This window comes from Cynocephalus volans, chromosome X, assembly GCF_027409185.1.
Source record: "Cynocephalus volans isolate mCynVol1 chromosome X, mCynVol1.pri, whole genome shotgun sequence".
NCBI lineage: Eukaryota > Metazoa > Chordata > Mammalia > Dermoptera > Cynocephalidae > Cynocephalus > Cynocephalus volans.
The window spans coordinates 66,436,426-66,463,682 of NC_084478.1; the positions used below are offsets into that span (position 1 = coordinate 66,436,426).

The 27,257-nt window shown below is 48.2% G+C and overlaps 1 protein-coding gene across 1 annotated transcript; it reads left to right on the forward strand.

Annotated features, from left to right (window-relative positions):
* Window positions 1-1,155: 1,155 nt before the first annotated feature.
* Window positions 1,156-23,406, forward strand: ITIH6 (inter-alpha-trypsin inhibitor heavy chain family member 6). Its single transcript, XM_063084648.1, is given in 17 exon segments — window positions 1,156-1,276; window positions 6,099-6,349; window positions 9,323-9,439; window positions 14,016-14,159; window positions 14,161-14,212; window positions 14,766-15,044; window positions 15,047-15,334; window positions 15,337-15,485; window positions 15,487-15,945; window positions 15,948-16,794; window positions 18,762-18,854; window positions 19,906-19,941; window positions 20,097-20,163; window positions 21,562-21,566; window positions 21,901-22,015; window positions 22,017-22,276; window positions 23,195-23,406. Coding segments are annotated over 17 exon segments (3,495 nt in total).
* The last annotated feature ends 3,851 nt before the right edge of the window (window positions 23,407-27,257 follow it).

The window sequence follows — 27,257 nt, forward strand, 5'->3', positions numbered from 1 at the left end:
GGCCTCAGCTTTCTCATCCATAAACCAGCAATGGTAATGCCCACTCCACAGAGCTGTTATGAAGATTAAATGAGGCCACACATGTGGAAGCACATTGCACTGTGTTGGGGAAAAAAAAAAATGGTTTGGTCAGGGCGCTCACCTCGGGTCAAGTTGGGTGTGGTTTTAGCACATCCTTTGTAAGCAAATTGTGTGTATGTGTGTGTGGAGTTAGTGCGCATGTGTGCCAATGTATCTTTTTAGTTTTGTTGTTATTCTTGTGCTCTTCAGAGAGAGAGAGAGAGAGAGAGAAAAGTTTTAGTGAAGTAGGCGGGCGGGCATCTGCCCTGCCTGGCCATGCTTTCCAACCTACGGCTTCCAAAGACCTTTTGGCCAGTTACCTAGCTCATAGACCTGCGTGAAGGAGTCTGGTGACTTAGCCTGGTGTGTGTGGGGTCTGGTGACCAAGTCTCGTGTATAAAGGGTTTGTCACCCAGTCTGTGAATGGGCTTGAGGGGTCTGGGAGCTCCAGACCCAGCCCTAGCTCAACAATCAGCCCAGTCAGTTGTGGAATATACTATAAAGCATATGCACTTCACAGGGCCTGGTTTTCCAAAGCCTTGCAGTTTCAAATATTAACCTTGCAGAGGACTGGAAATTTTCCTCAGGCTATAAGTCTCTGGTGTAAGATAAAGATTTGTTATCAGTTACTGATTGTTATGTAAAGATACTGAGAGATTGCTGTAAGAAGGAATATTTGCTAAGATCAAGCTTGTGTTGATAAGACCACTTAACTGTCTACTGGAATGTCATCTGGCTTGTTTCACTGAAAGTTACCAGCCTATATTGTTAAACTATAACTCCACCTTTGTTCTTTTCCTGTAACTTCCTGGTTTGGAAAATAAATGCAGGAAGAGAACCCCAATTCGGCATTAATTTCCCAAGGCAGGGATGCCTCTTGCTTGAGTGTTCCGGCAGTAGATTAACCACTTTGGGGCCTCTCACTGCTCAGAAGAGATGAGCTTTGAGTAATCCTTTGCATCTCTGTCATCCAGGGGAAGTGAGGTGACAAATCCATGGGGGGTGAAGCAACACAAAGCAACAGTAGGTGTAGGATAACTGGCAGGTAAAAGAGCCCAACAACTGGCATGGTTGCCTAGCTTTACAATTGGCATCATGAATAGGATTAAAAGTGCTACGATTGGCGATGTCGACAGGATTCCAGACATTAGCCGTGGCTTAGCCATGGCTCCACACACCATGACTGTGCATAGGTGTCCAACAAATGACAGTGACAGTAAAGGTCCCTCCTGCACTTTATTTCCCACTTGTCCCACCCCCAAGTGATCCTCTCACCAAGAGCAATACCTCCGCTAACAAGCTCAGGCACAGGGCCAAATGCTGGGAAAATGTATTCCTTTACATAGTCAGTGCCCAGGACCACGCTCAGCTGGGAAGAAGAGACTTGCCCTGAACGAGTCAGAGATGGGCCAGAACTGGGGGAGATGGAGCCAAGGCAGGGCAGCCTGGCTGGGAGCAGAGGAGAGGATGGAAGGGCTTTCTGGACCAGACCATAGAGCAGGAGCTGGGCCTTGGCAGGAAAGCCACGGTAATGCGTGGGGCAAGTGCTGACAAGAGGATGCCTGTGGTGGGGTTGGGGTGGGGAGGGCAGCATCAGCCCCAAAGTGGGGAGAAGAGCAATTCAGGGATTGGGCCTTCAGGGCAGCTGTGTGTGCTAGTGAAGGTCACCAGCTGAAAGAGGGGACACTGCATGAGCAAAGGCACAGAGTTGTGAAAAAGATGAAGAGACAAGCAGGCAGTGGCGAGGCTGGTCACGGTAATGGGGCTGGAGAGGCAGCCAGTGGGCAGGCCTTGAAGGCCTGGACCAGGCTCTCAGACTTGCAGAAGCAGTTGGTGTGTGGGAGGCATTCGATGGCTGGGTCAAGGCTGAGTGGCAGAGGGGGTGGGAGAGCAGAGTGACCAGAATCTGCTTCTACCCCATCACTAGGTCCCCTCTCTTTAGGCCTTAGGCAGTGGCCTGCCCACCCACCCCCAGCCCACCTATCTGGGTGCAGGGGGCCCTCCCTACCTGCTTGCCCCGAGCTGAGAGGCCAGAGTCACCTCTGATGTGGCCTCTGGGGTTGAGTTTGCTCTGGCCATGTCAGCACAGGTGGAGGGAGTGGGGTGTGACATGGATGTTCATGGGGTAATAGACTGTCGGCTCTGGATGTGGTTCTGCACTCAGTTCACCATGTAGCGTGTGCCCACATCGAAGATCTTGACGTAGGACAGGTGGCTGGCCCAGACCCGAGCAGAGCAAGGGCACCTTGGGGGCTGATGGTGGGGATTCTCTTCATTCCTTTCCACTTGCTCCTCTAGGTCTATGCTCCACCCGGGCTGTCCTGCTCCAGGCCTCAGGAGACTGACCCTTGTTGATTGCACCATCTGGGCTCCCTTGTTCTGCAAATAGGAGACAGACGGTGCTCTGAGTGAGTTTGGGGGTTTTGTTCCCATGCCTCCCTATCTGCTCAGTTGTGCTTTGGCCATGTCAAAGCTCCCCTAGCTATGGCTATAGCTTCCCTGGGCAGCCCCTATTCCACGGTTGTGACCCTTGCCACTTTCTTGTAACCTCTGCAGTTCCTTGGCCCTTCGATTCTTGGGGCAGTCATGGCTTCCTGCCCATGAGGCCCTGGGTATACGACCATCCTTCGTGGGTTCCCTTCACGCTGCTCACCTATGTACATTATGTCCTCATTAATTTATCTTCGTTTTGCCCACTGAGTGTGCCATCTGGTTTTTGACTGCATTCTGACTGACACAGAGTGAATGTGAGTGAAAAAAGGAATGAATGAATTGTGAGGAAAGGAAAGAGTAGGTGAATGTAATGTGAGTAAATGCATTAATGAGTGTGTAATAAGTATGAATGACAGAAAGACTGAATGAATTGATGTGTGAACCTTTCCCTGTTTATCCCTCCAGGGCTGTAGAAGTCACCCGGGCCAAACCTTGCTTTCCCTGAAACCAAGCTGAGAATGGAAGGACGATGGGAGGACTGGAAGTGCAGCCACCCTTGAAACAGAGTATGGCTAGGCCTGTGAACCAAACTGACTCTATTTTCCCTGCAGAGGACACTTTGTTACATTTCCACACCTCAGTCATGAGACCCCCAGGGCAAATAATTACCCCATGGGCTGCCCTAACAAAATAGACTGAGATAAGAGAGGGAACAGATATTTACTGAGTTGCAAAACCCCTCCCGAAGGCTTGTTTACCATAACTGTAAAAGTTACAGATTAACATTAAGACCCCTTTAGGAATTCCCACCTGTGCACAAAGCATCAAGGTGACTGCTACAATGACTCTCCTGGGGGACAATGATGAACACACTGCCGTCTTGGACCTACTGAGCATGCACCCATGACACAACCAGGAAGAAGAGAATGGACCACCTCCAGTGACGCTGGCCTGTACCCCTTAACTCCTTTCCCTATGAAAGACCTTGAACAGCTCCCCTGCGGGGGGGGCTAGCTTTACTGTTGCTACCCCCCTTATGCATAAGTCTATCTCCTCTTTTTTTTTTTTTTTTTTTTTTTTTTAAAGATGACCCGTAAGGGGATCTCAACCCTTGGCTTGGTGTTATCAGCACCACGCTCAGCCAGTGAGCAAACCGGCCATCCCTATATAGGGATCCGAACCCGTGGCCTTGGTGCTATCAGCACCGCACTCTCCCGAGTGAGCCACGGGCTGGCCCAGTCTATCTCCTCTTTTAATAAAGCGTTGCTTGCTTTACTGCTGAGTACATTGCTCATTTCTATGACTTTGGAATCCGAGAGCCTAATTTAATCACTGGCAAAAATTGGAAAGCTTTGGGCACCAGAAAAGCCTCTAGCTGCAAGAGGCAAGTAGCCACTGGAAGTACTCTGCTCCAATATCTCTGCTGCTGGTAGATCTCTCCTGGAGTCCCTGGCCTAAATTATGACAAGGTAATGCGTTATTCTCTTTACCTTTCTCTGATTTTCTGAGCCCTCTTCTGCTGTTTGGTTGGATTGTATCCACTACTATGTAGGTGCACCCTTGGAGGGCTCCCAGCTACGCTTTGTTTCTGATTTTCCGAGCCCTCTTCTGTTCTGTATAGGGGCACCTTGGCCTGCCTATGTTTTGTTTCTCTGATTTAAATCTTGTCGATACTTTTCTTCTTTATGTTGACAACAGTAGGGAAAACTGCTTTTATCAATTACTGTCAGTGGAATGGGTTGGCCTCACCAATTGAGACTAGGAAAAACTGGACACCACTGCTCCTCTTTTCTCTTTGTTTGTTTGCTTGGTTAGACATTTAGTTTAGTACCAGTAATCTGAATAAACCCTCCAATCCTTGCACCAACTTTTGGACTTTCAGGTCATTTCTTTAAGGCGAGAGGGTAAGCCAAGCCTGATCTGTTGGTAACACACTGAGGATACCCTCTCAGGCCTGTAGGGCAGAGAGGCGTCCTGCCCGCCAGGCTTGATTTGTTTCATCTAGAGGTTTTCGAAGGCCAGGCTGTCTACATCAGAATCAAGACATGAGCTTTCAGAAACACAGATTCCTGGACCCCACCCTTCTGGAGGCTGGTTCAGTACGTTGCGGTGGGACCCAGGAATCTGTATCCTTAACCAGTTTCAGGTGAACTTGAAGTCCAGCCAGGCTGGAGAACCACTGAGCTGCCCTACACACCTCATCTGAGTCGAGTGGAGAGGCGCAGGAACCCCAGCTCCTGTGGCCCCTCTCAGATCAGTTTAGCACTGGAGGCCCTGCCTGACTTGACCCTGCTGACGCAGGAGGCAGTGTGGGGGGCGTAGTGGACAGAGACAGGCACACAGACTGCGCTCACACCCCAGCTTTGACACTCCCCTAGCGTGGAACTGTCACATCCATTGCTCTGCTTCAATTTTCCCATCTGTGAAATGGGGGAGCTGCCATCAACAAACAGCCCGGGACCATTGTGAGAATTTGCGAAAACTCATCCCTCCAAGTTATTGGGTGCAGAGTGATGAAGATGGCGTGATCCTGTAGAAGTTAGCATCATCTTGCACTCGCTAAGATCCAGGTATGGTTCCAAGGGCTTTACATAAATGGTCTCATTGAATCCCCACAGGCACTGTCTTTGAGAGAGCAGTGACCATCACCCCATGCTCTAGACAAGGGCACTGAGGTTGGAGAGAGGGGATAATGTGTCCAGGGAAACACAGCAGCGGCAGGGACCTGAGCCATAGGCCCTCTGAGTTCTTGCAGCCTGCACTCTTAAGCCCTAGGCTATAAATGGCAGCTCCCTCCCCCTTCTCCTTAAAGGTTAAGCCAGAGAGTAGAACAATCCTGTGGGGATAAGGCAGAACAAAGAGCTCTGAAAGGAAGGAAGCCCAGGGAATGTATGTAAGCAGGCGCCTGGGAGAGTATGGGGGCTCAGTTTGCCCCTAAGCTTCCTGACAGCTGTAGCAGGAAGGAGCGGGGGAGCAGAATTCCCAAGTTTCCATTTTCTGGAAAAAAGGAGGCACAGAGACATGTCTAAATGGACATTTGCCTTGGACCAAAATTCCAGAGAAGTTGATCTTGCCAGCTCAGCAAACATCCAGGACCAGGAATTCATCTGTGATTTCATGAGACGCTAAAAGGCTTATTCACACACGTGATTCCAAGAGTCAGGAGGCAGAGGGAGAAGAAAACGCATGAAATTCTATCCCAGAGGAGAATCTTGCTCACTGCTAATTCTCATACTAGTAAGGGGGATGGAAGGAGACCTAGGTCCTGTGGGCATGTCTGTCTCTCCCCTCAATGTACACCACACTGCCTCTCTGGGAGGACACCCAGGCTCCTGGTCTCCCTTGGGACGTGACACTCCTTCAGAGACTGGGCCCCGGGTTGGATGGGAAGAGAGGCAGGGTGAGGCCGTGAGTGAGGGTCAGGCTGCCAGAGCCTGGGAGCTGAGGGCAGGGCTGGGTCTGTCAGGCTGTGCTTCATGCAGGAGGCAGAGCAGGAGCTGGCTGTAGGGCTTGGAGAGGAGCGTGGCACTGGGGCAGGTGGAAGGGGGTCGTAGGCAAGAGGAGCAGCAGGTGAGAGTAGGGATTAGACTTCTCACCCTCCCCAGGTATTGCCCTTTTTGCTGCCCTTTCCCTGGCTGTTCTGTCTGGTGAGCCCTCCGTGCCACCTCTCTCCACCCCTCCTACCCATACAAGTGAGGCTGACTCCCCCCCATCCAGCAGGATTGAGAGGGGAGAGTCCCGTGTCTGAATTAGCTACTGTCCAACATTGCATGACCAGCCTGCCTTCTCCGGCTCAGGCATCGTGGCCCACTTTGTGGTGCAGTACAATGTGGAGGACATCATGGGCAAGGTTCAGGTAAGGGACCCAGGGATGTGGAAAGGGCATGGGCTCTACAGTTACACAGGCCTGGGCAGTCAGTGCTGTGGCGTCTACAGGTTGTCCACTTGAGTCTCCCTAAGGATGGGGAGAACTAGTGAGCAAGGGTAGGATGATATGTAAAGACACACGGCTTCACACCTTGGGAGGCGCATGTACTCCCCAAAAGAGCTGGAGACCTGGAACTGCATGAATTGAATCAAGCTCCAAGTGAAACTGTCCCTGACTAAATCAAGTCATAGCCTGCTCTGAACCAGTCCTTTTGCAAAGGGAAACACTGGCCAGCAATTGGTCTCTCACACTCATGGGCCCTCATGCTTTCTGCAGCTCTGATACTCTCATGTTCTATTAGGCTTTCTTGCTGCCTCCCAGCTTTTAAAATTCTTTCTCTTCATTTGTTCCCTCTGCCTAGGCAGGAAGTCCATCAATTCTGAGTGTGTGAGCATTGGCTCATTGCGCAAGGCTCAGCACACTCACCCTTTCCTTCACTCAGTTGGGAATCCCTGGGCACCTCATCTGTGTCAGGCCCGCTGCTGGCTGATGTTGGGCACCCCAAAGGACAGCACACACAGGCCCTACCTATTATGTCTGGGTGAAAGAGATAGAGACAATACTGACACGAGGTGAGAGGTGCCCTTTCCATGACAACACAAGGTATGATGGAAGCCACAATGAGGGCGAGAGGTACTCAGGAAAGCTTCCCTGGAGGAGGTCAAGACTGACCTGGGTCTCAAAGGATGCCAAGAAGTGGGCTGTGGGAGACGGTCTGTGGGAAGGAAAGGGCATTCCAGCAAAGTGGAGGCTGCAGGATAAAAGGAACAAAGGCTGGAAATATCCAAGCATGTGTAGGCAATTACAAATGGCCTGGGAGTTCCTGGAGTACAGATTTGAGGTAAGAAATGGTAAGAGATGAGACAGAAGGCTGGCAAGTCCCACAGGGGCCACACAGGAACATGGAATTTGTCCTGGAGGTGACCAGGGAGCCGGAAGCTATTGATGTGGGAGCCCTCAGGGTGGGCAGCCCCACCAACTGCAAGCATCACGCTCAGAGCCCGAAATCCCCACCAGTTCCCTACATCAAGCTACATAGGCCTAACCATTTTCCTTGCATGCCATGACTGGACAAATATGGGGAAGCACTGCTCAGGCACAGGGCAGAAATGGGGGCTGGAGAAAGAGACTGAATAGACTGGCCGAGCGGTGGTTGGAGAAGGAGAGTTTGCCGTCTCAGAATCCCAGGGAACAAGGCTTTTGAAGAAAGCGGGAGTGGTTGTCAACTGTGAAATACATCAGGGAGGTGCAGCCTGATGAGCCTCAAAATACACCCATTGAGTTTGTAGACAAGCCGGTCACAGTGGCCTTTAGTAAGAGAAGAGTCAGTGCAAGATGGGGACGGGAGCTGGTCTGTGGGGTCCCCAGGGGTGAGCCGGAGGTGAGAAGACCATCGAGGGGCCCGTGTCTTTAGCCTGGGACGCTGTGGGGAGGAAAGAGGCTGGTGAGAAGCTTGAGGGCGTTGGGAACATGAGAGGCTGTCTTAGTGGATAAAAAAGACACAACATTTTTTATATTCTAAGGAAGACCCTGTTAGGGGGGCATGTTGGGGTGGAGGTTGGAGGAGGTGCCGAGGGCTGGGTGTGCAGGGGGTCCAGGGAAGGACTGTGCTGTCCTTAAGCAGAGGGAAGAGGTGTGTGGGGATGTGGACCCTGTCCAAGGGCGGGGTGGGCAGTGGAAGTGTACGTGGCCTGGTGCCCTTCATTTTCCTCATGTGTTAGGAGGGTGGGGTGGAGTGACTGCTGAGGGGGCTGTGAGAGGATGGTGAGCAGGGCCGAGCCGCTGGGTTGTGGGAAATGAAGTGGGGGCCCCGGTGAGCATGGGATCAGGGACAGGTACGCACGATTCTCCCAGTCGCTCTCACCCGCCCACGTATGGGAGGCACACAGGAGGCCAGCTGGGCTCTGCTCTTGGCACGGGCAGTGCAGGGTGGGTGACGCAGGCCTTTGGGAACTGTTACAGATAGAGTGCTGGGATTAAATGGAGACAGATGCTGCATGTGCTCATGTGAATTAACTCAAAGGCTGAGGCGGAGGGGAAGAGCAGGATGTCCTCTCATCCCCTCTTTCCCCCTGAGAGCGGAGGGGCAGCATCTAGCCTTGTGGTCAGAGTGCCTAAAGGGCAGAGAGGGGGACAAGCCTGTTACCCTGGGTACAGCTGCTTCAGGCTGCAGGGGAGCACAGACCCTCGGAAAGCCCAGACATCCCTGGGCTGAGCTGAGACTGGTTCTGAGGGGCCCCAGCCCCCTCCCCCCCCCGCGGCCCCAGCCCTTAGGTTCTGCAGGAGGAGAAGGGGGAGCGGGGGAGGGGGTCAGCAGCCAATCGCATCCAGGACAGCCCAAGGCATCTGTACCTGGTGTAACCAATCCCCTCGGAACAAGCAGCTCGCTCGGCTTCTGCTCCCTCCTCCCCTCCCTGCTCTGCCCAGCAACAGCAGGAGGGAGGTTTGAGGAGGAGAGGGAGGCCCTGCAAACTCCCAGCCCCTGGCAGCAATGAGCTGGGCCCCAGGCTCGCTCTATACAGGGAGGTTAAAACAATACTTCCAGTTCCTGGAGCCCAGGCAAAATGTCCCTAGGGACCCTCAAGACTGTGTAAGCCCAGCTCTCTCACGGACAAGAACTCACATATTACAGAAATCCTGATCCCAGGAGCTCTGGGCCGCAAGCCATTCTCTTTCACTCCACAGCTCTGGGCAGGCTCTGGGATGACGGCCTGAACAGCAGAGACACAGTTTCTGGTGGAGGAGACGGACATTAAGCAAACAATCACACGCATGCCTGTTTAACGAGAAACAGGGAGAAGCCCTAGGAAGGAAAGAACAGGGTGTTATGCAGGAGAGTAAGAGGGACCCGATTTAGATGGGCTTTCACAGTCCTCCTTCGTTTCACTTCTTTTTGTCCAGATTTACGATGGCCATTTCATTCATTACTTTGCCCCCAGAGGCCTCCTTCCTGTGGAGAAGAACGTGTTGTTTGTTACTGACGTGAGCGGCTCCATGTTTGGTACCAAGATGAAACAGGTAACGAGGACCCTGGGGACCTTTCTCAGTCCTGGCATGAGATGGTCCAGAAAGCAGAGGGTGCTGGAACAATGGGACCCTGGGACCCAAGATCGCACCATCCCATCACCCTTGGATCTTACTGGCCTGGGCCTACCAGAGGGCCCTGGTACCTCACATAACAGGAGCCATGTAGACCGGGAGCCACAGCATCCTGGGAGCATTGAAACATTGATCCATGGGGCCTGAAGCCACGGAGACCCTCCACCGCAAAAGTTCAGGGCTCATAAGTGCCCAGGGTCACAGACCCTCAAGCTAGAGCACCCTGGGATTATAGAATCCTGATGCAATAAGACCTTAGGCAATAGAGACTGTGATCCTTCCTGAGGCCATAGGTTTGTGGAGTTTTAATTAGCTTTTTACTTTAAAGGCCTAATATTATAGGGCATTGGCACTATAGAGTTAGAAATCATAGAGTTCTGGGGCCATACAGATTTTAATTTTGTAGCTCTTTCACCAGAGCACCCTTGAGTCAGAATACTTGGGTCACAGACCAAGGAGACTTTGAATTTAGTGCCTAAATCCATAAAGTTCCAGAAACAACATTTCAAACCATACTCTTCCGGGGCTCTAGCATTATAAGGTTTGAGTGTCCGGGGACAGTATAACCTTTGTACCTTAAAGCTATTAACCACAGAGCCCTTGAGAACTAAGGCTAACTAAAGTTGTGCTTTGCTAGAGTCAACTGACCTTGGAGAAGGGAAATACCCAAAACCAGCTTCCTAGCCTTCAGTGTAGAGGAAGGGATATACCTAACTTAGCTGTTCCAGTGTTCGTGTCTCACACAAGGGTGGGAAAAAATATGGAGAAGCACTTGTAAAGTTCATACTTGTAAGGGCACTGGCTCACTAAAGTCTGAGACCTAATCACAGGATTATAAAATGCTTCCTCTCACCCCACCCTTTACCACCACATCAACCGGGCTCCTGTATAAAAACAGGAGGTTACCACTGTGAGAACTGCAAGCCTTAGACCCTACTCAAGAAAGAGTCCCTAGGGTGACCCAAAGACATCAGGGGAGAGAAATGCAGGGACAGTAGAAGAAATTTTAGCCTCTGACACCTACAACTGCTGCAAACAACAAACATCACCCAGCTCCTAGCCAGATATACTGAAAACTGCTCACCAAAATCCTATTATCTGTTGTTCCCTTTACCTGACACATCATGTCTGGCTTTAAAGAAAAAATTATAAAGCATGCTAGAAGGAAGAAAATGCAATCTGATCAGATAAAGCCAGCATCAGAAACAGACTCAGGTATGTCAAAGATGTTGGAATTTTCAGACAAGGAATTTACAAAAAATATTATGATTAATATGGTAAGGGCCCTAATGGAACATGTGAACAACATATAAAGAGCAGTTGTGTAATATAAGCACAGATATAGGATCTCTAAGAAAATTAAGAGGAAATGCTAGAAATCAAAAACACTGTAACAGGAATGAAGAATGCCTTTGATGGGCTCATCAGTCGACTGGAAGTGGCCAATGAAAGAATCAGTGAGCTTGAAGATATGTCAGTAGAAACTTCCTTAACTGAAAAACAAAGAGAAAAAAGAACAGAAAAGAAAAAAAAAAAAAAAAAGAAAGAAAGAAAAATAAAAAACCTGGAATATCCAAGATATGTGGGCCAATTACAAAAGTATAACATATGTGTAATGGGAATAACAAAAAAAGAAGAAAGAGAGAAAGTGACACAAGAACTATCTGAAGCAATAATGGTTACAAATTTTCCAAAATAAATGGCAGACACCATAGCACAGGTCCAGGAAGCTCAGAGAACACCAAGCAGGATAAACACCAAAATAAGTACGCCTAGGTATAACATATTCAAGGTGCAGAAAATCAAAGACAAAGAGAAAGTCTTGAGAAAATCCAGAGGAGAGAAAGCTCCTTATCAACAGAGGAACAAGGATATGAATCACATGATACTTCTCTTCAGAAACCATGGAAATAAGAAAAGAGTGGAGTGAAATATTTCAAGTGTCGAAGAAAATAAAGCCCCACCAGCCTAGAATTTGGTATACATCAAAATTATCCTTCCAAAATGAAAGATAAGTAAAGACTTTCTCAGACAAACAAAAATTGAGGGAATTGTCACCAGTAGGCTTTCTTTGCGAGAAATATTTGAAAACATTCTTCAGAGAGGAGGAAAACGGTATAGCTCAGGTACTTGGATTTACATATGGAAAGGAAGAGTGTTAGAGAAGGAATAAATGAAGGTAAAATAAAATGTTTTTCTCATTAACTGATCTAACGGACAACAGTTTGTTCAAAATAATAACAGCAACAATGTATTTAGTGAATACAGCATATGGATGAATGAAATTAATAACAGTAATAACCTGAGGGATGGGCAGGAAAAATTGGGAATACTCTGCTATAAGGTACTTGCGCTATGCATGAAGCTGTGTACAAGTTGGATTAGTGGTAAATTAGTTGTGGTGCATATTGCAAACTTTAGGGAAAACACTAACATTTTTTGTTCATAATGCATATGCTAAGAGATGAGAGTAAATGGCCTCATGGAAAATGCTCAATTTAAATCAGCAAAGTCAGAAAAAGAGTGGAAGACAAAATGTAAGAATAAAGAATGAGGGCAATGAATAGAAAACAGTTACAAATATGGCGTATATTGATCCAGCTACATCAGTAAACACTTTAAACATGAATGGTTTAAATACACTAATTAAAAGATATAGACCGTCATTTTGAATAATACTAGTCCCAACTGCATGTTGTTTACCAAAAAACTCACTTCATATATAAAGACACGGAAAGATCAAAAGTAATAAGTTTGGCTCATGTGGGTGCTGTTTATTTTGCTTATTACTTAAATTGTAGTATAGTTGAACATATTTTTTTACATTAAAAGGATTAAGAAATTTATACCATGCTAACACAAATCAAAAGAAAGCAGGTGTAGCCACATTAATTTGTGACAAAATAGACCTCATAGCAAGGGAATTATCAGGTATAAACAGGTGCATTATATAGTGATAAAGGGGCTGATTTTCTAAGAATACACAACAGAGTACCAAAATTCATGAGGTGAAAACTGATAGAACTTGTAGGAGACATAGATGAATCCACTAACATAGTAGGAGACTTCACCACCCCTCTGTCAGTAATTTACAGATCCAGCAGGCAGAAAGTCAGTAAGGACATAATTGAACTGAACAGCATCACCAATGAACTTGGTATCTTCCTCACTGCATTGCTGTGAGGATTAAATGAGCTGATGCATCTAAAGTATTTAGCATAGTGCCTGGAACATAACAAGTATCCTACAAATGGTATGTAGTACTAGAACCTACATGCCCTATTCCCTGAGCCTCCTATGTGCCTAGCCCTATGCTAAGTATTATCATGGAGAAGGGAGACAGGAAGAAAAAGCATTCTAAGCCCTGTCCTCAGAGGGCTCAATATCTGGATAGAGAGTAAAAATATTCTACGTAGGACAGACAGCAAACAGTCTGGGACAGGGAATATATGAGTGAGAAGGGCAAAGGTCAGGGTACGAAAGTCAAAGAAGGGCTTTCCAGAGAAGGAACAACTGAAATAACAGTGAAGATATGAATAAATAAAAGAAAATGGGGGGTATGTTATCTAAAGGGCACAACAGGAGCAAAGTTATGGAGGGGGGAGGGAATCTGAGTTATCTTGGGGCTGGTGAGATGAATAGCCTGGAAGAAACAGGGGGTGAGGAAGAAGAGCAGATTAGAGTAGAACCAAAGCATGCAAAGTCATTTAAGAGCAGCTATAAAGGCCTGCGATCATAAAGCCCTTAAACTTTAGGGTGCTAGAATCATTGACTCCTGGGTCATGGAGTCCAGGAACCATAGAACACATGGATTCTAGAGCTCTGAAAGCATAGAGCTTGAACCTTCTAGTCTAGTGCTGTCCAACAGAACTTTCTTTTTTAAAATTATTTTTTCCTTCATTGTAATTGCTATTTTAATTGTCTGGTTTCTCTCTGGACTAGGAGCTCAATTCAGGTTCCAACAGAACTTTCTTGATGGAAATGTTCTGAAGTTCGGAGCTGTCTAATATAGTAGCCACTGGCTACCTGTGGTTATTGAACACTTGAAATGGGGCTACTGCAAGTGAGGAACTGATTTTTTTAATTTTTAATTTTTTTTTAATTTTAACTAATTTACATTTAAATTTAAATATGTGGCTACCATATTGAACAGTGCAGTTCTAGGCCTGGGACCATGGAGCCCATAAAGCATTTTTTTTTTTTGACCAGTAAGGGGATTGCAACCCTCAGCACAGTGTGGTCTGCACCACACTCAACTAGTGAGCCCACTGGCCATCCCTATATAGGACCCGAATCCGTGGCCTCGGTGATCCCAGTGCCACACTCTCCTAAGTGAGCCACGGGGCCGGCCCCTATAAAGCATTTTGACCTGAGAATCCAAGTGTAGGGGGTCTTACAACCATACAACACCTTAGTGCCTTGTATAGAAAAATCCTTTCAATCTGATGTACCTCAAGTCTTATTTCATCTCCTTTACTTCATCCATATCCCACAGACTAAAAAGGCCATGAATGTGATTCTCAGTGACCTGCGGATCAACGACTACTTCAACATCATCTCCTTTTCTGACATGGTTAGTGTCTGGAAAGCTGGAGGCTCAATCCAGGCCACTATCCAGAATGTCCACAGTGCCAAGGAACTGAACTGCATCACAGTGCAAAACAGTGCTGGGTTGCATGGAAGCTGATGGTTGTAAGTGTTAGACCTACCCACCCAAATGGGCAGGCTATGGTGATGTGGGAAATGCCTGAAGCCCTCTCTTCATTCTCCCATCCTCCTCACCTCTCACAGTGCCTGAAATATCACTATTACATTTTACACAAATGCAAGATTGTTCCTTTATCCTCTGTGTTCCCTTCTCATCTCCCTTTCCTTGTGGAAAGATAACAGCTGATTCTCCATGTGTCTTAGAGCACATTTCTCTTTGGGCCCCCTGTAGCAAGAAGGTACAGGTGCTATCCTTGGGTAGCTGCTAGTCTCAGCAGGGAATGAGACATCCCCCTGGGAAACAGGCAAAGAACAGTCTGAGACAGGGAGTGATAACAGCCAAGGACATGTGGTCCCAACCATTAGATCTCAGGGAGCCTGGCTGGGGGTGAGAGAGTTGGGAAGAAGCAGCAGCAGAAACAGCCTGAGCAAAGATGAAGAGATGTGACAGAGCCTGGGGGGTTGGTGAGGTAATCAGTGCGTCTGCAATGGGGGTAGAAGTGACCAAAGATGGTCTCACAGTCTGCTGCCCAATTAGGGACCGACATTAATGCAGCTTTGCTGGCAGCTGCTTCAGTGCTGAACCATAGCAACCAGGAGCCTGGGAGGGTCCCCAATGAGGGGAGGATCCCTCTTATCATCTTTCTGACAGATGGGGAGCCCACAGCCAGCATGATCACCCCCAGTATGATCCTCTCCCACATCCGTCAGGTGCTGAGCCACAGGGTATCCCTTTTCAGTTTGGCCTTTGGAGATGATGCTGACTTCCTACTATTGCATCGTCTGTCCCTGGAGAACCGGGAAGCAGCCCAGTGCATATAGAGGACACCAATGCAGCCCTACAGCTGGGAGGCCTCTATGAGGAGATCTCCATGCCTCTGCTGGCAGACATGCATCTGGACTACCTAGGCAGCTTGGTTGGGGCCTCCCCTTGGGCCCTTTTCCCCAACTACTTTGATGTCTCAGAACTGGTTGTGGCAGGCCAGGTGAAGCCAGGCAAGCAGGAGCTGGGAATCCACCTGGCAGCCCATGGCCCCAAGGGTCAGCTTCTCGTGGCTCATCACAGTGAAGGGGACACCAACAGCAGCCAGAAGGCCTTTGGTTGCCCATCCACCACCTCTGGGCCTATGTCACCATTGGAGAGTGGCTGGAAGCACACTTCCAAGCCTGTGACACCACCACTCGCCACCTGCTGGCTGCCAAAGTACTCAACCTGTCCCTTGAATACAACTCTGTCACACCTTTGACTTCACTGGTCATGCATGGTGCAGCCCAAGGAGGCCAGTGAGGAGGCCAAGAGACAGACCTCCACCACAGCTGGACCACGCACCATCATGCCCTCATCCAGCAGCAGGCATGGCCTAGGGACAGGTGCAGCCCAGCCAGCCCTGGTGCCCAAGGTCTCTCCCAAATCAAGGCCTGCAAAACCAAAGTTCTACTTATCCTCAATTACTACTGCATCTACAAAGAAGATGCCCAATTCCAAGGAGACAGGTCGGGGCTCTAGCACCCTATCAACCCCAAAGCCCCAAACTCCAGCACAACAGGATTCTGGCACTTTGGCCCAGCCAACTCTCAAGACAAAATCTGCTGCCCTTGTGCCCTCAAATTCTGGTGCTCTATTGCCTCCAAATCCCAGCACTCTATCACACCAGAATCCTGGTGTCATATTACCCATGAATGCCAAGATGTAAATACTGCCACTGAATCCTAGCACCCTAAACCAGCCCAGCCAAAAGCTGGCGCTATGAAACATGTTACTCTACTGCATTCCAAACCCGGTGCTCCATCACAACCTAAACTGAAGGCCTCATCACACCCTCAACCCAGAGTACACACATCACAGTCACCCAAAAGCCTGCCACAGCCCAGACCTGGAGTCTCCACAGGACAGATCCCCAAACACCCAACACACACCAGTCCTAGGGTTCCTGATCCCAAGATCCCAAACAACATGCCACACCTCAGACCCGGGGCTCTCTTACCCAAGACCCCTAAAATCCCATCATCTCTTAAACCTAGTATCCGACCTCACCAAACTTCCACACGCTTAACACGTTCCAAGCCTGGGACCTCAATTTCCCATACACCCAAAACCCCACTACCCCCTAGACCTGCAAGACCCAGGCCTCCACCTCCTCAGAGCCTAAACACATTCCCAAACACAGTCTCAAGTCCCACAGGTCCCAGCAGTACCATGATCACCTCTGACCTTGGGGAACCCCTCCAAACTCCCTTTACTCTCACCCTGCCCTCTCTGCTACCCACTGAAAGGTTCTGGTATCTGCAAGACCTGCTGCTGGGACCCCAGAGCACCAGGCAAGTTCTGGGACCATCTGTGCCAGGAGTCCCAACGATGGGCCTACCCAACAGCTCCAGGCCTATGGCAGAAGGCAGCCCTCCAAACCTGCCAATCTTGCTGCCTTCTAGCACCCTCCTTGAGGCCATCAGTCTGCTCCTTCTCCCTGAGGAGTTTGAGCTGCTGTCTGAGTTAATGGTGGAGTCCAAGTTCATGGAGTCCTTGAACCCACCAGCTTTCTATACCTTCCTTACTCCTGACAAAGATGGTGAGTGCCATGGGCAAGAGGTTGATCCATGTGGGAGAGGTATGAATAGAGCACCAGGAGCTGGGAGTCTACAGGCCTGTTGCAGATTCTAGTGCGAGTACAGCTGCTTGAGTGCTTGCTTTGGGACTTTGGACTACTTACTTATCTTCTCTGGGCCTCAATACATAGGCACAGAATTAGAGGCCTTGGGAGAGGAGGGATGTTAACGACTGGGAAGCCTGAACAGAAACTGGCCAAGCTGTAGCTTTTGACATTTGCTTTGTTTGACAAGAGAATTGCTGATGTTTCCCAAGCAGGGGAGGGATGTGGGAGTATAAATTGGAACATTTCTGCGCAAGGCAGGTCTGATTGGCTTTTGTGAGCTCTGTGAACAGCCCTGCTTAATAAGAAAGGATACAAATTTGGGAAGATGATGACAATTATCTTGAAATTTCCCGAAGACTATGAAATAATGATAGTTTACATTTTTGAGCTCTTCCTATGTCAGGTACTGCTCTATATATTGTACTTGTAGTCTCTTATTTAATCCTTACAAGAAATTATTAAAATCTACATGTTACACATGGGGAAACCAAAGTGCAGAGAGGTGAAGTAACTCGTTCAATGCCACACAGCAAGTCAGACATTTGTACCCATACAGTCTGGTCCCAGAATGAATGTGCTTCACCACTGCATGATTCTGCCTTCCTAGGAGAAGTGACATTTCCTGGATGACGTTATAGGGCAGGATTAGAACCAGTTGAAGGTGGCAGTAAGTCACAGGGATACAAATTTAGTCACATGACACACTCTACCTTATTGTCCTCCCCCTCAATATCCAATCCATCCTCAATTCCTGGCAATGTTATTTCAAATACATTTCCCAAATCCACTCACCTCTCACTACCCCAGCTTTCACTGTCCTATGGCAGACCACCATTGTGTCTCACCTAGAAAACTATTCCAGCCTCCTCACTGGACTCTCTGCTTCCTCTCCTGTCCTACTACAGGCCATTTTCTCCCAGCAGCCAAAGGGGTCTTTTTTTTTGGACCGGTAAGGGTATTACAACCTTCAGCACGGTGTCGTCTGCACCACACTCAGCCAGTGAGCGCACTGGCCATCCCTATATAGGACCCGAACCCGCGGCCTCGGCGCTCCCAGCACCACACTCTCCCAAGTGAGCCATGGGGTCGGCCCCAAAGGGGTCTTTTAAAGACACAAATCACTTCATGTCCCTTTCCTACTTAATCCCCCTCAAGGGTTTCCCATCACACTTAGAATGAAGTCCAAAGACCTCTTCATGGCCTGCAAGTCCCTGCAGTGTCTTCCCTCTACCCCATACCTCTCTGACGTCACCTTCCCCTATTCTGCCACTCACTCTCTGAACTACAGCCCCACTGGTCTTCTCTCTACTCCTCCAATGGACCCCCTCTCCACCTCCATTCAGGGACTTCTTCCAAGCTGCTCATCTGTTTGATAAATGCCTGACCTGCCCCTTCCTACTGCCCTCATCCCCTCATTGCCCCTCAAACTCCAGCTCATTCCTTAGATCTCCTTGTCCACCCTCCCCCCACAGGCTACTTCAGGTCTCTGTAACTCCCTCAGCCACTCCATTATTTTTTCATATAGCATTTATCACCATTCGTAATTATGATTTCATTCATGTCTGCCTCCCCCACTAAACTATGAGCTTCACCAGGTCAGAAACCATGTCTGTCTTTTTCTCCACTGTATCCCTGATGCCTGAATGAATGAATAGATGAATGAATATATCAATGCTTTGAGGAAGAACTTTGAACATATCTGAGCTTGGAAGACTAAGTGGCTGTGGAGAGTATAAGGTCCCAGTCCAGGAGATGGGCAGGTCAGTTTGGGAAGCCAGTGAGAGTTCTCCTGTTCAGAAAGAAGGTGAACCCTTTGGTGGGCAACAAGGCATCTTTGCCTTGGGAGTGTGAAAGCTTTCTCTTATTTCTTTTGTGCTTAGCAGGAAGTCTACATTGGGATGGCGATTCTGAGGAGATCCTGGGAAGAGCTGGAGGCAGCATGGAATCTCAGGGAAGTTCTGTGAGGCTAGCAAAAGGTGAGCAAGGAGCTCCCCTGGCAAAGATCCCTAAGCCTTCATTTCCACTCAATTAGAATTTTCACTGACACTGTGGGAGCCCAGAGGAGGGGCAAGGTATTCCTTTTCTATTGCTGCATAACAAATTACCACAAATTTAGCAGCTTAAAACAACACCCGTTAGTTATCTCACAGTTCTGTAGGTCAGAAATCTAGACGCGAGTTAGTCAGATTCTCTGCTCAGGATCTCACAACACTGAAATCAGTGTCTGTCAGACTGAGTTCACATCCTCTTCCACACTCATTCCTGATGTTAGCAGAATTCAGTTTTGTGTTTGTGGGATTGAGGTCCTTGTTTCCCTGCTGGCTGTTGGCTGGGGGTCTCTCAGCTCCTAAAGGCCACCTGGGGGCACTAGCAGGTCCTAGAAGTCTCCTGCATTCCTTGTCAAGTGGCCAACCCCATCTTCAAAGGCAGCTATGGAGCATCTCCCTCATGTCAAACCTTTCACACACTTCAAATCTCTTTGACTTCTCTGTCTCCAACCTCTAGACCCAGATTTAAAGGGTTCGTGTGGTTAGGTCAGGCCCACCTGGGTAATCTCCCTTTATTAAGGTCAAAAGGACCACATGACACAACCTATTTATGGGAGTGATATCTCATCATATTCACAGTTCTGGGGATTTTACAGGGTGTGTACACTAAAGGATCTTGGGAGCTGTTTAGAATTTAGCAAGAGAAAATAGCATTTGAGCTGGCCTTGAAGGATAACTAGAAATTGATCCTTGGTAGTTAAGAGAAAGGAAAACATTCCAAGCAGTAGGAAAAACAGGAGCAAAAGATCACTCGCAAGACACGGCAGGGCACTCCCAAGAACAGTCAGTTCGGTTGGACTGGAGCATCGAGAAAAGACTGTAGAGCTAGCCAGGGGCTAGACTTCAGAAAAGGCTTAAATGCTGAGCTCAAGAATTTGACCCTTATCTGAGGGTGGTGACTCAGAGGTCAGGGGGCCCCAAAGTTCCTACGGATGTGATAGATCAGTGTCTCACCAGTGTAGCCCCCTTTCCTTTGCAGGCATGTTGCCAAACATCTTTACATTCTCATCCTCAGGTAAGCCAGCCACCCCCATGGCCCTCCTGCTTAAGTACAGGACAGGTTGTGCACTGGGACTTGGGCTCTCTTCCCTTCCTCTCTTCTCCCCTTCCCTCTCCTCCCTCTCATTCTTTCCAGGCCATAAATTCAGAGTTGCATATCCTGCCTTGTAGTGGATAGTGACCCCCACTTTGTGATCTGCACCCCGAGCTCAGTCGAGAGGATCTTGACCTGCTGCAGGTGAGAGTCCCAAAGATTCCATCCCCATACAACACAGCCAGATAAACTCATGTCAACACCACAGACATTTGTGGACCAATTCCCCAGACACACAGCAGTGCACCTCACTAACACACAGTAAAGCATAAGAACACACCCAGACACACATGAAAACACATGCAAATACACTCAGACAAATACCAAGACAGTCACAGGTACACACACCCCAGGACATGCAGTAAACTCACACAAATACACACCAGATATACATATGCAAATATACACCCAGACACACACTAACACACAATACATGCCCATACTCAGACACACAAGCTCTGATACCCCTAGATTCATCCCAATTCCCAAGAATTCAACACACACAGGCGGCAAACCCACCGTGCTACACTAAACATGTGAAACACACTGATGCACAGAAATACCCACCAACACACATTAAGATGCATGCATACTGACACCCAGATGCACGTGAGCGCATACCAACACAAAGCCAGACACACACAACACACACTATTGCATTGAGACATCCAGAGGCATACATAAACATACACACTCTAACATATCACCTGCTCCAAACATGCAGATGCACTCCTATGCCCAGAGATACTCATATTAACATAAGCAAACACACATTTACATGCTCAGAGGCAAACACACACATATACATGCAAACAGCGACACAGGGGTGAGCATGTACACACATACCACATGCGCTGCCCCCCAATCCCCCCACACACAGTGCTCAGGAAGGAGCAGCCGAGTGGGCCATGTAGAAACATTTTCTCTCAAGAGCCAGCCCTCTAGGTGTCACCTCTCACAGAATGACAGAGATGCAAAAGATTACTCAGAGCCCATGTATTCACAGCAATGAGAAGCCCAAAGGGACTGCACCAAGGGAAAACTCCTTCAAGAGAGGAGAGCCCAGGCACAGCCCCAAGTCAGTTTTTGCTTCAGTTTTTATTGTAAAGACAGGAAAATTACAGAAGGAAAACAGATGGTTAATCAATCATAGTGAAAACATAAACAAACTGGCTACGTGACAATCTTCATTAAGCAGGTGTAGTTTAAAATAGTTCAAGCAATTTACCACCACCAAAAGAAGTCATAAAACTAAGCTATGTGATATACAAAAAGAAACAATGAGATAATCACCAAAGCACTTAACTCCCCAAGAAACTCAAAGAAACAGCTTAGGGCAACATGTGGAACATCCCCCAGGTTCTAACTAATCTAGCAGAATATCCTTGAAGATCTTAGCTTACATACTTTCCCAGCATATAGGTTTAGCTGCATCAAGGGCAACTGCCCCCAGAGCAATCACTTTTTGCTGTGCTTCAATTCTCTTATCTATGTCAAAGGCTTTGGTCCTGTGAAAGTTTTCTGGTCTTTCTTAAACGTTAGCATTTGTACGTGTTTTCCTAAAGGGTTGGGTTTCGGCCCCCTAAACTAGAGGCTTTGGCCTCCTAAACTACAGGACTTTAGTCCTCTAAACTACAGGCTCTGTCCTTCTAAGCTACAGGCTTTGGCCTAAACTAAGGACTTTGGTCCTGCAAAATACATGTGTTTTATTTCTATCTCTTTAATAACTTCTTAGTCAGTATCCTCTATATCTAGCCACAAACCTGCACTGCTTCATCTGGACCTTAGGCCCCAAGACCTTACCCCTGCCCATGCTGTGGGTGACCATGTGGATGACCATGTGAAAGCCTGTATTCCAGGCCCACATTCCTCTCTCTCCAGGGCTGCATGTGAGTGGGCAGCTGTTTGGGGCACCACCAAGACCAGGCCACAAAGACCAGATGCACACCTACTTTCAGATCATCACAATCACTGCAGACAGACCCTGGGCCTACACTCATCATCAGCTGTAGTTCCATATTTGTGTGAGGTGAGTGTACATTGTGCCTGTCCTGGGACCAGCCTGCCCTGCTGAAGAGACCCCAGCTGGAGCTCCATGTGGTTGACTCACCCCGCCTCACCCTCTGCTTTGGGCCCCACCTTGAATTACTAGTCCTCTGGCAGTGCTACAGGCACCCCAGAATCCTGCAACTATCTCACCTGGGGTTCTACATGGCCAGTGGCTTGGGCCTCAGCCCCTCAGCCCATGGCCTGATGGGTAAGTATTTTGGGGGCTGAGAGGAGGCAGGGAATACCAGCTCCAAGATCAACCCTGCCAGGGTGAAAGGCCAGGGAGCCTCCAGCACCTCATACCCCCAACCACTGAGAGGAATCAGAGCCAGGCAGGCTCTGGCCCTGGGGAGTTCCTGGTCTGGGGAGAGGGCAAACCCAAACATGATAGTGATCACAAGGAGGGATCAGCACTGGACAGAAAGCAGCCCAGGGAGCTAGAGGAACCCAGGGTATGGAACCTCACCCAGCCTCGGAGCTCAATAAAGGCCTCCTGGATGAGGGAGACCCACTCATGCTGAGTCTAGAAGGCTGAGCAAGAGTGTGGAGGAAAGGAATGGAGGTTGGTGAAGGTGGCACTAGAGTGGTCAGAATTGAATGCCAAAATGAGGAATTTGGCTTTATCCTGAAGGCAATGGGGAGCCATGAAAGGTTATAAGCAGAGGAAAGACACAATCAAGTCTAGGTATTACAAAGATCCTGCTGGAGGCTACTATGAAGGGGAATTTCAGGAAGCCAGATGGGTAGGTCAGGAGACACTGGCAGAACCTGAGGCAGAGGCTCACCCCAAAGAGTATGGGAAGCAATAATGGGTTGAATGAATAGTTTTATCTCCTCTGGGCTTCCCCCTACCTCTCCTCTCCCTCCCTCTAATCTGCCCTGTCCTCTCCTCCAAGCTTGGCCTTGGCTATCCTCCTTCCTCTGCCATCTCATTCATCCACCTTGGGTCTCTACTTCTGTACTACTCTCCCGTCCCATCTTGCTCCTCCACATTTTTCACAATGCCCAGCCTCTTCCCCCCTCCAGGCCTTTGCTGCCCCCCTCCCTCTACTTTTCCCCCTGGATGTCCTGCTTTAGGCTCCTCTCAGAGCTACTTCCCTGACCAGGCTGCATCCTTCTCCCTCAGGGCAGTTCCAGAACACAGACATCCAGCTGGTGACAGAGCCGACGGGGTCATGCCTGCAGAGACACCATGGCCCAGATGTGCCTGTGGTTCTAAGCAAGAGGCTGCTAAAGGACTCAGCAAGGCTGCCGCCCCACTGGGCTTCCTGTTGGCTGATGAAGCACCCTCATATAGAGCTGCTGCTGGGCCAGACTTACCTTGCCTATGTCCTGTGATGGCTCCTGAACTCCAGAGCCAGCAGACCTGAGTTTGGGAGATCCAGAGGCCAGAGCATGGGGTGAGCCAAGGACAAAGACCTAGGGTCATGGAGGTACACACAGGGACACATGCACTCACACATGTGCTAAGGGACACATACACAAGGACATACAAACACACAGATATACAGACCTGTAGACCTAAAGGCTTAGGGACTTCTGCTTCCTCACAGTCCTTCTTGCCTTCCATCTCCACCCCTCTAAAACCATATTCCACACCAGCCCTGGCAGTGACTTTCTTAAAACAAAACATGGACTAAGTCACCAGTCTTGCTCACAATCTTCCCGGGCTCCACAGTGTATTTAAAGCTCTTGGAGTTTCTCTAGCAAACCATGCTCTTTCCCACTTCTCGATCTTTGCATGTGCTTTTCCTTGTGCATGGGACACATAAGTAAATTTAATTCATCCTTCAAGTCTTAGTTGTCACCTCCTCTAGGAGGCCTTCCTTGACCTCTACCCTATATTGAGTTTGGTCCCCTCCTCTGTGTTCCCGTAGCCTACTCCAACCCCCTCAAAGCTCACAGCACTTATCATAATATGCAGTAATCATCTATTTACTTCTCTGGATCCATGACTTAGACTGAGCTCTTTGAGGGCAAGGTACTTTTCTGAGTCAACTGTGTATCCCCAGTGCCTGGCACATAGTAAGTGCTTAGTAAATATTTGCCAAATGAATGAATGAATGAACAAACGAATTAACAAAAAAGGATCCCATGGCACAGCAGTAGACACGTGCATATGCATATTCACAACCAAAGACACAGGATCACACAGAGAAAGGCAGTAACAAGGACACAGTCATGAATAGGGAAATAAAGGGATAGAGAATTATGGAAACACAGGTACAGGGATCTCAAAACAAAGAAACATGGACATGGGGGACACACAGACATAGAAAGAAGAGGTCAGGGAGCCAGAGGGACAGCATCAGGGACATAAACCCAGAGGAACAGAAACAGATGCTCTCTTACTGGGCCTCTGTGTCCCCATGATCTTGAATTACTGTCCCTGTCACAAAGAGGCAAGGATACAAAAACAAGGTCACTCAGGGACAGACACACAATGATGGATGTGGAAACACTGAGACCTAACAACATACAAACTACGAGATATGCACAGAGACACACACACACAGAGACACACAGGAGCAGAGGAATCAAGACACACAGTGACCCATAGAGACATGGGGACAGAGGTAATCAGGAGACACTGGTCAGGAGATAGTCCAAGACACCAAGGACAGAAAGGTAGAAACACAGATACACTCACATGCCAACTTACAGACATGGGGGAAGATGGGAAGAGAACACAGAGACACAGGGCCAGAGACATACAAGGATGTACAAACAGAGACTTTATACAGACCCAGACTTGGTGACAAAGACCCAGGGACATAAGCACATGCAGACAAACACACTATGAGTGAGACAGTAGCACAGATTCATGTAGTCAAAGATCCAGAGACAAAGACATAGGGACTCAGGAATGTGAACAGTGACAAACACCAACAAAAAGACAGGGAGCAGGCCAGGGAAGAGAGACATAAGAATAGGCAAGATGCAGACCCAGGTACAATGAGGACATTGTGACATAGTGACAGAGACATAGGAATTCAGAAACAGAGACCCTGGAACAAGTAGACATGGAGATGTAAACACAAACACAGTCACATGGACCCTGGCTAGACACAGGGACAAGTTTGGAAAGACAGAGAGAGTAAAAAAGAAACCTAGACATGTAGGAACAGACACACAGATGATAAGCAAATGGGCAGAAACACAGTGACAAGGAAATCTATCCAGAGAGGCAGGAATGCAAAGACATAGAATCAAGACACACCTGGGAATACCAGAAATAGCAACACACAAACAGGCAGCCAAGGCCACAAATGAAGGGACACAGAGATAGTGGCTCAAAGATAAAAAGACATGGATCCAGACACCAGACACAAACAGAGAGGCAGGGACAAAGAGGTGGTGAATCAGATCAAAACAAAAGCAGGGACAGAGTGAGACAGAAGGAGAAACAGATGCAGAGAGACACCCTGACTAACGGACCGATACACACAGGAACCCGGTCATGAGGACCCAGAGAAAAAGATCCAGGGACTGAGAAATAAAGGTATTGAGTCACAGAACAACTTAGGACATAGCAACAGTAACATAAAGAAACAATCATACTGAGATTGACAACAGCTGGGGAAAATAGATGAAGAAAAGGATAAATACCAAAACACAAACAGAGACACAGACACAGAGAGCAGGGTTTCAGAGATGCACAGACTCAGGTACTCACTAACACAAGGCACACGGATGGAGGCACATGCAGAGTCATGAACACACAGACACTGGAACACAGAGGCTAATGGGCACCCAGACATAGAGTTGCACAGATATGAGGTCACATGCAAAGACTCAGGGACACACAGACTTAGGGATTCACAGAAATTCAAGGACACACAAAGATGCAGGGACATGTAAAGGATCAGGAGCACACAAAAACTCAGCAACATACAGGAAAAGGGACACACAAATACTTGAACACAGAGGCTCATTGGATGCCCTGACACTTGGACACAGAGATCCAAGGAGACACAAACACTAGAACAGATGCTCAGGATATACAAAAACTCAAGTATATATAAGGACAAGGATGCACAGACACTGAAACACAGAGATCAGGGACATACAGAGACAAGGACAGAAGCAAAGGAACACAGAGATTCAAGGACACCCAGAGATGGGGATCTAGAGACACTGAAACATGAAAACTAATAGGATGTATGACATAGCGGTACATAAAGAATGGGACACAGAAACTCAGACTTACAGAGAACCAGAGACACACAGATACCGGGCCACAATATACAATGGAAATCATAGACATCAGAACACAGAGACACGGGACACATAAACCTTGGAAAACTGAAATACGTAGACACTGGAACACAGCCAGACACTTGCCATACAGATATTAAGATGCATACAGCCATCTGGAAACATAGACAACCCTTGAAACAGTAGCACATACAAATACTTAACACACATAGATATTAGAACAGATATCAGAACACAAAGGAACACTGGAACACAGAGACAATGGGACCAGACACTGGTACACAGGCACTGGTACACACAGACACTAGGTTACACAGACAGAGGGACACACAGAGCCTGGGACACACACACAACACTGGGACACATGGAAACTGAGGTACAGAGACTGACGCACACAAAAACTGAAGCTCAGAGCCACAGAAACATGCTGACACTGGGTCAACAGACAATGAGGCACACAGACACAAGGACATAAAAAACACTGAGACACACAGACACTGGGACTCACAAATAATGGAACAAGCAAACTGGAATATACATACATTGAGGTACACTGGCACTGGGGCACACAGTCATTAAGGCATATGCAGACAGTAGCACATATAGACACAGGACTGCATGGAACTGGGCCTTACAGACACTGGGACAAACGGACATTGTGACACACAGACACTAGGGAGGTACAGAGAAACACTGAAACTCTAAGAGACACAATGCAACATACAAATAATCACCAGGGTACACAAACACTGGGACATATAGAAACTGAGGAACACAGATACTGAGACATAAACAGACACCAAGACACACACACACTGGAACATATAGTCATTAGGACATAAACAGACACTGGGACAACCAGGCATTAGAGTACAGAGTCTGTGATCTACAGACACTGTGACATTGGGACACACCAACACCGAGAGTAGACACTGAGACCCATAGACCCTGGGACACACAGACACTGGTGC